Here is a 19,217-nt window from a genome sequence, read left to right as displayed (position 1 = left end):
CACCAGGATTTATGATGTGTGACATTCAATCAGGGCATAAGGATTGTACTAGACCTGGGCCAGCACTTTTGTAAGGTACAGCAGTTCTTTCAAACTGAAGGAGTCACAGGCCACATCTAGTAAATTATTGATTTAATATATCATATTGCTCTTTCGTGACCTGTAAGAATTCATCACTTTTAAAAGTACTGAACTTGCATTCTGAGAAAAAAATTAAACATTATATAATAATTTTCATTATAGGGTATATTTGGTAATAAATTATACATTGCACAAGTGAGCAGACGGATTGAAACTGCAAGGAGCTTGAGGCTATGTTTCATGTATTATAAAATCCCTAAATTCAAGTAGTACCTCTTCCCTGTAAATGGTCTGGGATCCTTCTGTTTCACTCAGTGGGAAGACTCCTCCTCCTTCCCCTCCAGGGTCTGCTTTTCCTCCTGCTTCTGACTGTCATCACCCTCATCTTCCTCCTCCACCCCCCCCCCCCCACACACACACACATGATCAAGCCACAGCGGGAAGTATTCTCATTGGCTGGCTAGAAGCTGTAAGACTCAGTTGCAGGCTCATCCTCTGGTTTCCCTGGCAGCACCACGTCTATCTGTTCCATCGCTGCTCATAGTTCAGGAGTGGAGGACGCATATACAGTATAGTTACAACATGGGCACCTCTTACTTATACATATCAAACAATCAATTTCAGCCAAAAATTTTTTAAAAAGTGGACAGAGAAAGAGAAAAGAGAAAGAATAACACATAACTGGACTGTGTGGCTGGTTTCGCTTGCTCAGTGAGGGAATACTCCAGAGTGAGTAAATGTTAGCATGGATTTGCTACGGTGAAGTGATAGACATTTTGCTGTTTGCTATTTCCTCAGCGGAACTCAGTATCCATGTGGCTCTCATACTGTAAAAATCTCATCTTTGGATACATTTCTAATGTTTAAAGATACATAATCTTTCACATAATAGTAGTGATTTTAATCGCATAAAGAAAAAATAGGTTTACCAGTATATGGACTTATTAAGAGAGGGTTTGTCTCAATTCTGCCTTGGATTTAGGTGAATTTCTGGGGTTATTTCAACCAAATGAAATGTTTGTTTTATGTGCTGACTATGAACACCATTTTATAGGGGCCTGATCTTGCAAGCATAGTTCATGTAATCATCCAACTGACATTTATGAGGACCTACTATTTATCAAAACTGTTCTAGGAAGAGAAGAGTTGCTAAGACTTGTGTGTTAGAAAAATAACTAGCAGTGGTAAGAACTTTTGGAAATGAGGTGAGCTGGTTATCCACCGGAAGAGTTCTTGTGGAAATTGTTGGGAGTCTGGACTGTGGCAGCTACCTTGGCAGACAGGAGAGAGGGGCTGATAAGCTACATAGGGTGCAGGCTACAAATCAATGATGTCTTGGACCCCAAAAGTCAGGGAGAGAGTATCAAGAATAATGGCACTTTATAATAGGCTAATTTTTTCATTTTAAATCTTTAAAATACTTTGGCTCTAAAACCACTTTGTTTCTATATGTATACATAACACATAGTTTCATAGTGCTGCAAAATCATAATTGATTACAGTCGATAATATAAATCCTATAATTATTGCCAAAGTGATAGAACATTTTAGAATCATCAATCTGGCATTTTGCAGTGTCCTGGGGAACATTGGTCTTGTGAGATGTTTCACTGAACAGTCTCCATGATCAAATAAGTTTGTAAGAAAGAGCATGATATTCCCCAAACTTTACTAAAGTCTCAATGAAGTCCTATAGGAAAGAACCTTGCTTCTTTTATCCGTGTATTTCCCAAACTTAGTTAACCATAGGACCATTTCTTCCCATAATTCATGTGCTCTACAAAAAATTCTATTAAAATGCAGATTTAAGGTAGCTGTCTGGAGAAACAATAGGCCCACATGTGTAAATCAGATAGCAAAAATAAGCGTAGAATTAAAAGCTCTGGCTTCCTTTTATCTTCTACTGATTGTTAAACAGAGCCAGAAAGATAAAGGCTGCCCTTTTCTCTACTAGCCAACAAGATGAAATTAAAAGAGGGAGAGAGAATGTGAAAAGCATTTAGGAACCAATATTAGAAGAATTAGTAAAGTTAGCTTGGCTTAGTCATTATTTCATTTAGATTTTAATAAATATAAAACAGATTACAATAAAACTGTATCTCAATGCATAGTTCATTTTCCCTTTTTCATGATATTGATATGCTATATAAAATATTTCCAGTCATTACAGTATTCAGCACAATTGAGTATGAATTAGGCCGTGCTGTAATCACTGACCAGATGAAACATAAAATTACTGCTACCGGTACAAATAATAGAATCTAACATAATATTAGTAAGGATGTGGCTATATGCAGCCTCATATATATTCATCAATGGTTTAAAATGAAAACCTTTATTTTTTATATTTATAAATTCTATTGTCAACATAAGCTAAATGTCCTAATTATGCAAAATAAAATATACAGAACAAATTGAGCTGTCAGTTGCACATTAATGTGGAATGACAGAATATTCATGACTAAGTCACAAAGCTAAACTTCAATCAGAAGCTCTCATTGCTATTCATACTTTCCAAATTTAAAAATAAGAGTTTTGTCACATACATGCTAAGTATTGTAATTTTGCAGCACCTTAAATCAGAAAGGAAATTTAACATAAAACATACTACTTATCCTTGAATGATTATCTCAGAGTAGTATTATCGGTTGAATAACATTATCAGTGCTGAAATAAGAACACACCTGACTAATTTCAAACAATAATGAGTGATGAGAGTGATGCACCTTTGCTTATTATCATCACTGTCAATTTGTTGTTATTCTGGGGAGTTCTAATTTTAGTATCTTAAGTCTAACTAGTTATTACCATTTTATGGAAAATAAAAGACAAAAAGGCAGAATTTATTAGCCACTATCACAATACAACATGCTGTTATGTTGTGTGTGTGTGTGTGTGTGTGTGTGTGTGTGTGTGTTTTTAAATACATTGCTATATTTTAAACTTTGGTCAGAAATCAATAAAAAGTTTTCACTTTTTCAAACATTCATGCCTCTTCTCAAGCCACATAACACACCCCATCTAGTTCTTGTCAACAGGAAGGTCAGGCGTTACCTCCAATAAATTGCCAACATAAACCCAAACCTTTGCCTCCTTCAGCCCTTTTCTCAGGTACGGAGCATGTCACTTATGCCTCTTAGAACTAGTCACTCCGCTTTTGTTGCTCATCTCATCTTCTCCAAGCCTCCAGGTCAGTGCCCCCATTTTCCCTTTGTGAAGACTCCTTCACTGTTAAACAAAACGACATTCACAAAAACTCAGTGAGCTTTGCGTCTGCCCCCAGCTACTCCCTACATTCTCCTTCCTTTTATGGTTAAGATTCTGATTACTTTTGAATTTCTTTATGCACCACTTGTTCTTCATTCAACTGCAGTCTAGCTCCCTCCTCTCTACTCTATTTCAAGGGTTAGCAAATGTTTTCTGTAAAGGGCCAAATGGCATTTGGGGCTTTGCTGGCCACACGTCTGTTACATGTTCTTAGTTTCTGTTTTGTTTATAACTCTTTAAAAATGTTAAAACCTCTCTTGGCTTGGGCTGGATTTGGCTTGCTGGCTATAACAGATAGAAAGCTGCTCTGGTTGAAACTACTGTATTAATTATGCCAAAAACTTCATATATGGTGTTTGAGGGGAATCCTGCACAAGTTCAAAGCCTTTTAAGAGGTAGGCTGAAAGAAATCACCCATCAGTTTTAATATTGATAACGGTGAGGAGCAGTAACATTGGGCTTCCTATGCACTTACAGGAGCAATAAGTAAGGCCACCCCCTTACTTACACTGTAGAGGAGGAGACCAGCAAAGGTGCTCTGCAGGCATGTGGCTCCCAGCTGGCAGTAAGTTCCTGTTCTGAGCTCACCAATCAGGAAGCTCATTCCACCTCCACAGGGTGAGGGGTGGGGCCAGCAGGCAGGCAGCCAATAGGCAAAATCCCTCCTCAAGGAAACCATGGGTGTAAAGAAGCTCCTTGCTCCCTGATACTCCAGATGGACATTTTACTTAGACTTCTTTTTCATTTACTACCATTTTGCAAACTTTAACTTTTTGGAACACTTTTTTTTTTAATTGAAACTCTCTTCTCACTTGGCTCCCAAGATACTAATTTCTCTGCAGCCACCTCTGTCTGATCCTACCTGGGCACTCTCCAGACCTCCTTTTTGGCCATCTTTTCTCATTCTACATACTTTTCTGGGTGATTTCATTTACTTAAAGAGTGTCAGCTATCTTCTTTATGCTTTGTATTCCTAAATCTCTATTAGTAGCTCAGTCTCTCTCTCTGATGCATTCATGTTTCTTGTGAACAACAAAACAATCACCTACGAATTTGCCAGAAACGTTGGTTTCAACCTCAACTTTTTTAGGAACATAGCACACTGGGGGCTGAGGTAACAAAAAGTCTGCCTCTATCACCATCAGCATCTCCTCAGATTTAAATGTAAATTATATAAACAGGTAAAGGTTGGTGAGAGAATATTTTCTCTAGACGAGTGAGTAAATGTACAGCCTTGTACCATGTATAGAAATAATTTGGTGACAGCATAATCAGGGTTGATTTTTCAGTAGATTTTCAAAGCCTGGAAGTGAAACAATTTCTCACTTGCATATGTAATTTCTTATCATTATAAAGGAGATGATTATCATTACACTTTTATCATAAAGGAAATCAGGCCCACCATTATTACCTCTAGAGATAGCATCATTACAATATTACTATATTACTTTATTTCTGAGAAGAATAAAATCTTGATGTTTAAAATCTTTTGTGCACAATTTTTTTATTGTTAAAATACTTGACCATGGGGGATCTTGTTAAAATATGGAGAAACATGATATGCCTTAAAATCTAGAAGACATATTTTTATATTAAGAAAGTGCTCATAATGTTGTTACTGGACAGGGGACCTGGCCCTAAGCAGGTCCTCCTAGGGTGTGGGTTCTTGACTTCCTATAGCAGTGATGGCGAACCTTTTGTGCTCGGCTTGTCAGCATTTTGAAAGACCCTAACTTAACTCTGGTGCCGTGTCACATATAGAAATTTTTTGATATTTGCAACCATAGTAAAACAAAGATTTATATTTTTGATATTTATTTTATATATTTAAATGCCATTTAACAAAGAAAAATCAACCAAAAAAATGAGTTTGTGTGTCACCTCTGACACGCGTGTCATAGTTTCGCCATCACTGTCCTATAGGAAAGATTTCACAACAGGAGTCCAGGTGACTGTGCGGGTACATTTATTAAAGCTGGGGACAGTGAAACAAAGAGGGGCTCAGCATAGAAGAAGCAGCAGGAGAGACCTAGGCAGGGCTGCTTTGGTTCACTGGGAAGTGAAAGAAAAGGGGCCCTTGGAGACAGGTTTGGGAGGTTAGCCCAGGACATGCTGCCACTGCCCATTGCTCCCCTGGCTGCAAGTCTCATGGGGCCCCTGAGAGTTGAAGAGATGCGTGCCTGTGAGGGAAGAAGTTGGGGAAGGAAAGGGGGAAGGGAATGGCGTGGGCTGCTCCACAGTCTGCTCACTCTGGGTCCTTTGTCTTTTGGGTTTCATCTCTCTTGCAGGCGGGAATCTTAAGAGAGGTCTCAGGGGAGAGTTTCAGCAGAATCTTCATCAGTTTTCCAGGCGTGCCCTTTCAGGGTCCTGGTCTCTACTGATTGATCAGTGCCGGGGCAGGGGGTCCTTAGTCATTGCAGCTGGTCCTGGCATTGCCCACCTGGTTTTGCTACTTTGCTGGCTTAGGGCAGAAATACAACCGAGGCCTAGATGTTATCTCTAGGGAGGTGACCTTCTCTATCTGGCTGTAAATTGCTTGGCCAGTTGTTCAGTTATCTCTCTGTTTCCTATTTTACTTGTGTTGGCTTATTGACCTGTCTCAATATGATTTTTAATTTTTTTTCCTAAAAATAATGTGTTTTCATTTTTCTAGCACCATGTGGAAGTCGTTCAACGGGTTCAGAAGGCACTGTCCTATCACCAAACTATCCAAAAAATTACAGTGTGGGACATAATTGTGTTTATTCTATAGCAGTTCCCAAGGAATTTGGTAAGTAAGATTCATCTCATCATGTAGCATTGCATTACGGACATCTTGATTTTTCACTACATGCTATTCAAAAATGTTAGTTTTTTAATGAAAATATTTACTATTCATAAAGTACTTTACTTTGCAATCCTTTTAGATAGCTTTGTAATAATAAAATTTGAGGTCATTTTATTCAATTTGAATTTACAGTCAAATACACAGGTGAACAACAATATAAAAATGAAAACAGGATTGTTTTTAATTTTTAAAAATAAGTACATCCAGTAACTTTGCAAGTGCCTTCATACTTGAATGATATAAAATGGGAAATTACCAGAGCATAAAGCAGTCTGCTCTGCAAAATATGCAGTCAAATATAGAAGTATTATAATAATGACAAAAGTACATAAATAAACCATCATATAAGTTTTACACTTTATTGACACATTCCCAGAAAGAAATAATTTTGTTTTTGAGCACTTCGTTCCTGGGACAGCAACGAATAAAAAAAGACAGCAAAGGACATTTCAGCTCATCTTGTCAACCTGACAATCTGTTCCGCATTGGCACTGAGAAGACTGTGTCCTTTGCTGCCTTTGTGTCTCCCTGATCACAAGTCTTAGAGCCATTTACCTGGCTTCTAAAGGTTTTGGATCTGAGATCCAGCTGGATCTAACCCAGGTTATGCTCTGTTTATGGGTGGATGGGCAAAGGAAATTTAGTGAGCAGTGACATGTGAGAGAGAGGCTGACAGTTCAGACTTCTAGAATTTAGATTTGCAGCATCGTGTTATATGGTAAAGGATTTGCTATAGCTGTAATGGATGTGTGGGGTCTGGGTGACTATTTGAGCAGAAGGACATGGATACTGTCATATCAAGGTTTTTGGATCATATCTGTTTCTGCTAATATATAAAATAAGCTGATGCTTCCAGTCCAATTTCTTATAACCAGCTAGAACCTATATATCCTCCTTTTCTCTCTTCGGAAACAAGTCCAAGGTTCTTAACTTACGCGAGAGAGCATTGTCATCAGAAATGAAGTACTAACCCTTTTATTTCAACCTTGAACTAGAGTGATGATGCCAGCATTAGCAAGGTGTCTACTTCTGTACTCTACAAAACATTTCTTCTTCAGAGCATTTTGATCATTTGAGTCAGAGTTGACCTCTTTGTGAAGAGGACAATAGTTTAGAAAGAGAAACATCATCTACTTAATTGTGTTTATTTTTTGCCTTTTGAGCCCATGACAGTTCTTTCTTTGCTAGAAGAGTTATAGTCTCCAGCTGCCAAAATTGTTATGAATAAATGGTTGCGGACATGATCGCAGCAGTGAAGGTCCCAGAGACTTCATGGCTATCTGAGTCCTCTTGAGAAGCCATCGATTTGTTTTATTATATTCTGTTCTTGGGATGCCATGTGGCCACAGGAATGAAAAAGAGGATAAATAGTTATTTTCTTCCTTGACACATAGATATTCTGATTACCTAGTGATGTTTTACAGTAGCCTACGTATGTTTAAAAAGAGAAAAAATAGTGATTAAGATAAAATTATATTAACAGATTTCTAGAGAATGGAATCTTGATTTTAACAGGCTTAATGTAAGGTAAATTTAATTTTTATGTAAAAATTGTGCAACCAATAATCGGTGGTTTTTAACACTAATTTTTTAAACAAAATTGGATTATTTGTGGATAAAATCAAATATACTTTGACTTATTAGTAAAGGAACTGAATTTATTTTTATAAATGTGTCATCATTCTTTATTTCAAACTACATGTAAAGTTAAAGAGACTAGGATTCTAATTTAAGCTATCACATCCTAGCTTTCTGTCTTTGGAAAAATCATATAATCTCTTTGAGACCCAGTTTCTTTATTTGCAAAATGAGAATCATTATGTCTATAGAGCAGAGTTGTTGCGAGGAATAAATGAGATTGTATATGCAGAGTATGTTTCACATAGTTCGCGCTCAATACCATTAGGTTTCAGAATGCCCGTTTTGGAGTAAGATTTCTGCACCAGGCCCATCCCAATTAGCTTTTTTCATTGGACAAGTCACATCATCAGCCTGAGTCTTACTTTTAAAATCTATGAATGAGACATGGTAAATGTCTACCTCATAGGGTTATTTGATAATTAAGTAATATAATTTATATAAGTGATTGGCATAGTAACACATAGCAAGTCATATTCACATGTGTGCACCTACACACGCATTTTTCTTTATGTTCACATTCATAGACTCCTCCCCTCCAAAAAGATGAAATAAAATGAATTGCCAGATTGGACTAGTCTTAAGAGTAGTGTGGCTAAAAATAAAACATTTATATTGTGTGATTAAAGCACAAAAACGAGTATCTTGTGTTTCACGTCTCCAATAGATCACCAGTTACCTAATGATTCTTTAAAATTTGGGAGCAGACCAGCAGAATTAAATAAATACTGATCATTGACTACTTCCTATCTTTACCTCTGCCTACTTACTGTGAGATGATCAAGCAATAGTCACTGGTTTTGTACAAATAAAATTCCTGGTTGCTTCTGCTTCCTCTCATCCTCACTCGGCCATAATTTCATTCTGTTGCCACATTAGGCTTTATTTTATGACTTTTAAAATATAATTTGATAATATATCACTTCTTACTATTTTCTCTTTTCTTGTCATTTATCCCAAATTGCAACCATGTCTTCTTTTATATCTTTTACATACTGGATATATATATACACTCTTAGAATTTTACTCTGTAAATTTATTTAACATAATATCTGTCAAATACACTCAGTTTATTCATTGGGATTGCCTTTTTTACATGGATTAAGGTTCAAAGTTGTTCTATAAGAAGAAAATCACATATAGTCATTACCCTTGAAATACCTTAAATATCCCATTAAGATCATCTACATGATTTTGCACAAGCCATATTGTCTCTGAGTAATTTTAACAGGACATTTTACCTCCAATGTCAGAACAGGTAACAGTTTCTTCAGATAAAACCAGACGAGCTATTTTGGTTTCTTACACAGGTCAAATTATTTCCATTATTTTTACCTGGTGTAGAAATGAATTCATATAAGTTAAATGTGCATGTATGTGACTCTGCTTTACTGTTTGATTGAGTGAATACTATTTGATCTATCAGTCAATTCCTATCTTTCGGTTTATCTCAATAAATGAATTGTCAATTATAATGCCTTTATAAGCACATTGGATTTCATTTGAATTTCAGATATTAGGTTCACTTGAGGAATATTCATTCTGCTGGATTCCAAGTGTGTAATATACTTAGAAAAATAATAATTCTAGGTCAGTTGGATAGCATTTATTAGAATTTCACTTTATTCTATACAATTAAATTATTTCAATTGGATTTGTAGATTAAAAACACCCTACTTTATTAATAAAATATGTTTTAATGTTTCTTCATCTTTCAAATTTCAATAACAGTTGCTTTCCCTTATGGTTTGGTTGCTTAATCGTCGTGCATTATTTGAAGTGCCAAACACATTGAGGACAGATTTTATTTTATTTTTAGTTTGGTTTACATAAGGTGCTTTAGAATGTAAGAGAACTGTTGATATTTTTAGAGTTGAAATATTTTTATTAGTATGCACTTACACCTAGAGTGTAGCAGCCAAAATCAAATTGCAGGGAGGGGGGAATTAGTAAAATCAGTGAATAAACATTGTGAATTTCTATTTTAACAAACCCGGCTGGGGAAAAAAGGCTAGGATGGCAGCCAAAGTAGGATATAAATCAGAGGCTAGTGTTTGTTTTTGTCTGTTTTCTTCTGGAATAGAAGATAATGGAGCTTTTATTTTAGATAAAGACACAGTGCAGAGGTCAAAATTGAATGGACTAATTGGTAAAGCCAGATACATGAAGCAATTGAAGGAGGAGGGATTTAAAAAAATAGAAGCTCTTTAAAACTGTAATTCAGAAGAAATTATTCATATTTAGTAACATAATACCTGAATTAGTTTCACATGGACGGTTACCTTTTGAAATTATCATCGCTTCCCATTCTCCCATCCCTGTCTCCCCTTAATCACCCTCTCCTTACTGTAAAAGCATATGCATTTATGTTCTGTGGCAATCATAACAGAATTTCATGAAGTTGGTGGCTTAACATAACAGTTATGTACTTTCTCTCAGTTCTGGAGGCTAGACCTCTGAATCAAGGCATCAGTCTGTTCCCGTGCTCTCTGCAGGCCCTAGGAAAGAACTTCCCTCGCCTTTTCCTAGCTTCTAGCGCCCCCGAGGAATCTGTGACATTGGGTGGTTTATAGATGCATCACTCTAATACCTGCCTTTGTCTTCACAAGACCTTTCTCCCTGTTTGTGTGTCTCCTCTGTTTCTGTCTGTATCTCTGACCCTCTCTTCCAGTAACACCAGTTTTTGAATTTAGGGCCCACCTTTACCCAGTATCATCTCATTTTGATGTTTAATTACATCTTCAAATACAATATTTGACAATATTTGACAATATTTGACACTGCATCCAAATACAATAAAATTCTGAGCTTTTGGGTAGATTATAATTGGAGTGGGGGGACACAATTCAACCCACTACAGAGAATAAACTGCATTGCCACAGTTTGATATGGAAAATCTTAACATAAATTACTCTTTGTAAAGCATGTATCAAATATCGACTGTGTAAAATGCACACTGACATTCAGATTTCTTAGAGAATTCCAACATATAAATCACCTTGAGGAGATTTAGGATAATCTTTGGTGACTTAATTTTGTGTTTAACTTCCCAGATCAATGGTCACCAACCTTTGGACCTCACGGACCACCAGTGGTCCACAGGCCACCCGTTGGCGACCACTGTCCCAGACGATTTTACCTACTAAAAGACTCACAGGAATAGATATTTGTTAAGCTACAAAGCTTACTCTTTCCCAATATTAGTTCTGAACAGGTGGAATCTTGGAAGTGTGCATAAAAACCTTTTCAAGTTTTTCTCCTTTTTTGAAATTGAATTTATTGGGGTGAAGTTGGTCAACAAAATTATATGGATTTCAGGTATACAATTTTATAATACATCCTATGTATACTATACTGTGTGTTTACCACCCCAAGTCAATATGCTCTTTTTTATATCTTGTTATTAGTGTGGGCTCTTGGTTGCATAGATTTCAAATGTATGAATACCTCAATAATGCAAAGTTATTATCAGTCTAGTCTGCTCTGTACAATGAATTACTCTATACAATGGGCACATAGAGTTACTAAAACCTTTTGTGTACTGCTGTGGGAGAGGCTTTTTCTTAATTTTTAATAGCTATCATCATCTTGAACTTCTCTCCTACTTCCACATATTTTATGTGTGTTTGTTAGTTGCAGCCATTATCTTTCTTCCTTCCCATTACAGTATTTTTTTTCTTTCATTCAGTATCAAAACATCTTTCTCTATGCCATTGACTATAATATAGAATTATAGTTTATTTTTTTATTTCAAACATTACCATAATATTATATTAAAACACAGGTAATAACTAGATAGCTATCTCAGTAAGAATGAATCTTTCATCTGTGAAATTTTGAAGAAGGGAAAAAAAATTCATTAGTTTTGCTGCCATACTTCAAACTGCAAATGCTACGGCCACACTGGCTGATAAGGTTTAGTCAAGATGGAAAAGGCATTGAATTCATGGTGGAAGATAAGAACAAAAAAACATGTTCCAATTGATGGCAACTTGTTGCCCTGGAAAGAATTGAGGCTATTCAAAGAGTTCAACAAGGGATCCCCAGAAATGAGGGACACCACGCTACTTACTGCAAGTAAAGAATGGCTCCACAGAGTCAGGGATATGTTTGGCATTTTAGCATCCCACATCATCACAGCAAGAAGGCAGGGTGTTTTGAAAGAGAGATATCACATTCAAATAACTTTTATTATATACATTACTATAATTTTCTATTTTATCGCTGTTGTCAATCTCTTACTGGGCCTAACTTGTAAGTTAAACTTTATCAAGGATATGTGTGTATAGGCTAAAACTTAGTATATATAGGGTTTGGTACTATTTATGATGTCAGGCATCCACTGCGGGTCTTGGAATGTATCCTCCATGGATAAGGGAGGACTACTGTATGCTAATTCTGTGCCTATAAGAAAGAAAACTTACTTTTTTTGGCCCTAACATTTTAGAGTAAGGAAAATATGATTAACATGTCTGTTTGTTTGTAATTATATTATTTAATTCTTTGGGAACTATTTATATAATTTGATCAGTAGGTGTGTTTGGTCACCGGGTAGAAGCAGAACCCCTCCCCATTTGCAATTTGATTTGAATGTCAAGACTCGTGACACCACATGTGCACTAAGAGGGGGCGGAAGGCTTTCTTACACATGGAATGAGGCTTTCTGAGCAGAACAGGGCAGGATCTCAAGATGATCCAAAGTGGCTTAAGGGAGCAAGGAAAGCTCATTGGTTTTATTGTGTTCAGGGGATGGTATTGGAGTGGAAGTTTCCTAACACAGGTCAGGGCTTTGTGTGGTTTGAACTTTCTACAGGTTCTAAAGGAGCTTGAACCCAGACTCTTTACAGCTGCTTGCCCAGATGTGGAATAAAAAGGGAGGGGGAGAGAAGGGGAGGGAGAGAGTGATAAGAGGGGTAGGACTGGAAAGCTATCAGTAATCAGACATCAAAAATAGGTTAGACTTGATCACATTCATTCTTGGTGTTTGACTGATGAGTGAAATGTGCCATGCTTAATTTATAATAGAATTTGAACTTGTTTAATTAAGCCATGATGGTATTTTATCTAGCCTGTCTCCAGAGATTGGTTAAAGAGGTAAAAATACTATTGAATGCCTAGTACAAGAGCTCATCATTATGTATTGTGGGTGCCTTGATCACTGTCAATTACAACTAGAATGCTGAAGAGGAGGTGGGGTATCTTGGTGAGGCCTTGTATTGTGGCTTTAGTATGCAAAATGCCATATATATGTGGCACTGATTTATATTTTAGGTATCTCTGTGGCAATATTCCCAGAAACTTTTACCCCAAAAGGGCAACCCTGGGTTAGAAATTGTTTTTGCTTTCATTGCTGGATCACATGATCAGACAACTGACAGTGGCCCAAGGGTCTCTATTTAGCTGGAGCTACTTGCTGACCTCATTACTGACCAGGACATCCAGTATAAAGATGACAGTTCAGAGTTTGGGCAATTGTATTTATCATTGAGTGTTTTATCAGGAATAGCTTGGTTAAGGTATTAATAGCAGCAGCACCCTGGCCAGCATGGCTAAGTGGTTAGAGCCTCAGACTGTGTGTACTGGAGGGTCTCAGGTTCAATTCCTGGTCAAGGGCATGTACCTCAATTCACAGCCCCAGTCAGAGCCAGTATGGGAGGCAACCAATCCATATGTCTCTCTCACTTCGATGTTTCTCTCTCTCCTCCTCTCCTTTCCACTCTCTAAGAAAATGAATGGGAAATATATCCTCAGGTGAGGATTAACAAATTAAAAAAAACAAAAACAGCAGCTTACCAGGGAGTTCATTTATGTGTGATGATGGTGGCCATACTGTCTGTAAGGTATGCAGATTTCCTTTGCTGTTTACTCAGTTGATCCCAAGGAGATACTCAAATTGCTAACAGGTCCAGAAGAGGAATGATGGTCTGTAAAACCATAGCATCTACAAGGAAGGCCATATCCTCATCCAAGTGGGATATGCCAGAGGACCTAGGTTTGGCTCTAATATGTGAGTATTATTTTTTATTTTAGCAAGGAGGCCTTAGTGGCCATACCTGACTTGCAGGGTATTATTTCCATGACTCAAGACATAATGGACAGCTGGACTCAGGGCCTATGGGCACCTATGAGTTTCCAGGAGATAGAGTATGCAGAATTGCTGCTGTCATGGCTTATCATAAGGGGCTTAAGAAGGAGCTTTTTGCATTAGAAGTCCATGGACAGCATATGGAGTCTGTAGGAGGTAGTGCCTATTGTATTATTATTAGGAAAGATTCTAAAGACTTTTTGTAGGAGGCTCCATTCAAAGTGACCAGTTTAATAGAAACCAGCAGAAACAGGCTTAAGTAAAAGTATAAATGAGGAATATGTTGCCCTCAAAATCTAAGAATTCCTAAAAGATTTTGATCTGGGCTTAACATTGTGGTGCCATGAGGGTCAATAGTACTTTCTTAATGGTGTCATAGATGGAGTTGCTTTTGACTGACCAAATAATTACTAGAGATTTAACTAGGGCCTTCTGTTCTGGGTGAGGAAACAGAACCTGCCCCTCTTTGTGAGCTCTTCTGTATTTGTGTGCCTTGAATGATAATGGCAAATGAATCTCCTTGAAAGAAGATGTCATCAGTGTGATGTCATTACCCATACTGCTTGAGAAAGTTGGATGCAATCCATGATCTCGCCTACAAAGACAGAGTGTGATGTCTGGGCTGTTGAAAACCTCATTGGCAGCCAGGACCATGAAGTTCAAAGCAAAAAGTGTTGTATTCCATCAAAGGTGAAGGAAAACTATGGCTGAGAGGCTTTGAAAATAGGCATAAAACAGAACATATGAGTCAAATCAATAATAGTGAAATGTTTACCAGCTTACGATTGGATAGAGTCAGTACATTCAATAATAGTGATTATGGGGCCTTTAATGGGTGGAACCAAGAATTAAGGTTGCAGTAATTTACTATGAGGTACCATTGATTCTTTCCAGGTTTCAGAAGAGGCAAATTGGGTGGTTAAATGGAGAAATAGTGGAATAAATGCCACTTCTCTAAATAATTCTGTTATTTAAATTTTTAAGTCTCTCTTTCATATATATTGAAACATTAACTACTTTGGCTGTGGGAAAAGACCCAGGGAATCTGTTTGTCAAGCCTATTTATTATAAGTGCCAAAGACATGATTTAATTTATTACATTTTTTGGTCAATGTTTTCATGACCACTATGGGATATTTAGTCAGGGCAATAATTCTGATGACTAAAATGGAGCATACTTCCTTGTTTACTGTTTGTATTTCACAATCCCTTTATACTATAGGATATGCCCTTGTTTAAATTTGGTGGGATCCCCAGAAATAACTCTAATTCCATCCTCTGTATTAAGACCATGAAGGTTTGCAGCTCAGTTGTTATTAAAATTAATTTAAAATCTGCCTTGTAGAGATTCAAGAGCTGATTAGAGATGTTTTATATTTTTATTGGATAAATTCTTTTTTTGTTTTGTTTTGTTTTATTGTTTAAAGTATGACAAAGAGTATTACATATGTCTCCTTTTTTTCCCCCCTTGACATTCCCCTGGCCTCCCCTACCCCCCAGTGTCTTGTGTCCATTGGTTATGCTTATATGCATGCATACAAGTCTTTCGGTTGATCTCTTACTCACCCCCCCCCCCCCGATTTCTTATAGTAAATTTTTGTTTTCTCATTAGCTGCAATTGTGGACCTCTCTTTCAATTTTCTCTTTTCTCAACTTTTATCTATTTTATCAGTTACTGGACATACTTTGAAGGAAGGATAATCTCTTTACCCCGCTCATTTTTCTAAGTTTTCTCCTCTAGTGGATGTTGAATCTCTAACATCAGGGTTAGGTATTTTCCTATAGCAATTGATGCTTTATAAAGTTTAAGGATATGGAATTTAAGTAGGGTTTGAATTACCTCCTTCCTTGTGCATTGTGAGTACCATCAGTATTTTCCTCAATAAGCCCAAAGGTCAAGATCTTTATTGCAAAGAAGGCTGAACAGCAGTAAAAGCATTTTTATAGGGTCTTAGTGAGACATCGGCTTTAAGGAGTGTAGATTTCAGCATGCCACATGTTAACTGCTCTTCCACACAATTGGCCTTTTAGTGGACCCATATATTGCACATTCTATCAACAATTTTTTTCCTGAGCATTCTATAGAAGGAAAGCCAATGCCTGGTTGAAACTCACCAGCAACAGTCACAAAGAGTCTTATCTCTGAACCTAGAATTACTCACAGCTTATGCTGGAATCAGCATATACAATTCAAACTGAGACACACCAGTAGATCCAGGCTAAGGCACACAATCCAGAGTCACTTTAAGGAGGCCCCTAACTCTCTCTTCTAAATGCCATTTATCAACACTTCTGATGTAGGTCGATTAAATCTATGATAAAGATTTGGTAGAAGTCAGCAAATGCAGCCCAAAGCAGCACAGCACAAAGTACAGGATTTCTAGCAGGTACCAGAGCTAGTAACTAAGACAAAGCAAGAGGAAAGAGACCCTCAGTCATGGTGGTTATCACCTGAACACCCTCCTCACTGCATCAGTTGTTGTGGTTACCCCACAGTCAGTGTAGATTTAGACACTGATGTCACCACACAAACACCAAGGGAGTAGGAACATTTTTATTCCTCACATAAACGAGGCTTTCTGGGGAGAGCAGATTAGGCCCTCAAACAAGTCCAAAACGTCACAAGAGAGCAGGGAAAGGAGAGTGGCTGTGGAGTTTTATTGTGGTTATGGAGTTGTAGAGGTGTTTTTGTGTTCAAGTCAGTGCTTGCATGGCTTGAACCTCTCACTGATGCCAAAGGAGGCAGGACCCAGTCTTCCTAATCAGCTTGCCCACATGTGGGCAGAATGGGGAGAACAATGGTGGGACTTGAAAACCATCAACAAACATCAAAAGATGTTTTAGACTTTTTAATACAAGCTATAATTTATAAAGCTGTAATTTAGAAAAAAATATATATATATATCACTCTCTTGCTATAATATTCTTTCCACTTTATACAAAATTATTTATTTTCCACCTCCAAGTAAGTGACTATAATATGCTCTAGAATATGATCAGTTGAATTTTCAAAATAACTGTCAAATGACTTATTAGGTCATTATGGTAAATGTATATTTGCCTTTATCGTATAATGCATATCAAGGTTGATGTTTCACCTTTCTCTCATTTTATTAATTCACTTTTAAGAAAATATATGCTTAAAATTCTAAGGAGATTATTGGAAACATAGTGCAAGAATATTAGGCTAGACATTTTACAATTTGCTTAAACAGTGGTTATATTTCATTGCATCAGTGTTTTTCCAATTCTTATTTGCTTTTACTTTGTGTTTTCTTTTACAAGATGATAAGTTCAGTGGATGCCTCATCAGACTATTTATTGCCAATTTACTGGCATCAGAGTGCTGAAGATTATTTTGAAATAAAGTTCAAAGTAACAAAGCCAGTGATGGTAACAATAATAAACTGATTAAAGAGAAGATTGAGTAGTTATTGTGGAATAGTGAAAATAAGTTGAACTAGGATCCAAAGGTCTGAATTATAGTTCTTTATCTTCTTCTAATTGGTAATATGACCTTGAGCAAATTAATTAAGCTTTCTGAGTCTCATTTTTTATTTATTTATAAGAATAAATATTTGATTCAGTGGTCTCTAAGGATCTGCCCATTTAAAAAAATGTGAAATCTATTTTTAAATTTAAAGAGTGTTCTGCTCGCAGCTAAGGAAGTAAATTATAGGAAAGTTCTAACAACTTTTTCTGCAATTCAAGAGTCTGCTCATAGAATTACATGGATTTATATAATTTCAGTTATATATATAAAGGTGACTATAAATTTAACATAAATTCTGAATCTTTTATGTTCCTTCAAAAGTAAGATAAACAATATAACGATGATATGCCACATTTATTTTTATTATCTTTCTCTTTTATTTCTTTTCTGTTTTGTTTGTTTTTATTGTATCAGAATATCCTCATTGGTTATCTTTACTTTTGTTAACTCTTTCCTCATCAATGTTCCATAAATACTTTTAAAGGCATTTTTTTTATCTTTTACTCACTACAAAAGTTAGAAGATTACTTTTTACTCTATTCCCGTGTATTTAAGTACCCAATAATTCATTAGATTAGTTCAAATATTCATATCCAAGGAGAAAATATTACCTACAATTTCACTGTAAAATGGGTGGTCTTCCTTTAAGAATATGATATGGGAGAGCATTTGAAATAATGAAAAGGGAAAAATGCATATGTATGCATAACATTTTCTGAAAAAATTTTTATGGAGAAATTATTAAATATAGCCTTTTTTAGTGTTTCATTATTCTGTCATGCAGAATCACATTTGTAATATTTCATAGTATGACAGATTAATGGTAAATGATAAATGATTCATAAAAGCACACAGCATGCCACAGGCAGAGTCTTTTGTAAACATGGAATACTCATCATTTTTGACACTCTCCTACTGATATTTCAGGATGGTATAATGATCTCTGATTGTTCAACACTGCAATCCAGTGCTGACTACAATTAAAATACAGATGTTTATATTTTTCTGTTTGTGTGACATATGATATAATTTGTCTGCTTTGGGACTAACAAAAAAGAATTTTGAAATAATTCATTTGTTTGAAAACTCAATGAATTGTATTTCAAATAAGTTAAAGAATGAAGTGTTTATTATCTAGTTGATATACAAAAACATGGTACATATCACACACTATAGAAGTGTTGTTTTAGTCCCAGAATTAAGAGGGTTTTAACTACATTCTCTTACATTTTATACAGACTGTTAATATTTTAACCTAACTGCTTTTGCTGAGAATGGGAAACTCTAAAACAGATAGGTAACTAGAATATTTTCCAAATTCACTAAGGATATGTTTTCTACTAAAATATCAAACTAAATACCATAGTTTCACTAGTTCTATTGCTTCTGTTAGCAACATTTTATGTAATACTAGAGGCCCAGTGTACAGACTCATGCCCTGGTGGGGTCCCTCGGCCTGGGGGCTCTGGCTGAAACTGATCTCTGGGTCTGGGGTGCAGGTGAAGCAGATTCCGGGCCAACAGTGCCCCAACAGCAACCTAACCCATGGCTGATTCCCTGAGGAATAATGCTCCCTCCTCTACTGGTTGAAGCGTCTGACCTCTGGTAATCATTGCATGTCATAGCTACCAGGCAAACGGTCAAACAGTCAGATGGTTGCTTAGGCTTATGGTGTAATATTTATTTTATTGGTACAGGGGTTGCCAACTCAAATTTAAAGCTTTGACTTAATGGCAGATGACATAAATGAGACTAGGATGTGGGCCTAGTAGTAAGAAATGGTGGTACCATGGGGAACTAAAGATTCATGCCCTATTTATTACAGT

General features: G+C 36.5%; 1 protein-coding gene across 1 annotated transcript in view; it reads left to right on the top strand.

The window, feature by feature from the left end:
- Positions 1 to 19,217, top strand: part of CSMD3 (CUB and Sushi multiple domains 3) — an 831,991-nt gene that overhangs the window by 631,992 nt on the left and 180,782 nt on the right. Inside the window, 1 exon segment of the mRNA XM_006085310.3 lies at positions 6,002 to 6,118. Coding sequence (XP_006085372.1) covers positions 6,002 to 6,118 — 117 coding nt within the window.

This window comes from Myotis lucifugus, unplaced genomic scaffold (genome assembly GCF_000147115.1).
Source record: "Myotis lucifugus unplaced genomic scaffold, Myoluc2.0 scaffold_17, whole genome shotgun sequence".
Taxonomy (NCBI): domain Eukaryota; kingdom Metazoa; phylum Chordata; class Mammalia; order Chiroptera; family Vespertilionidae; genus Myotis; species Myotis lucifugus.
Note: the sequence above shows the minus strand (reverse complement) of the source record. Positions and strands in the feature narration are given on the sequence as shown.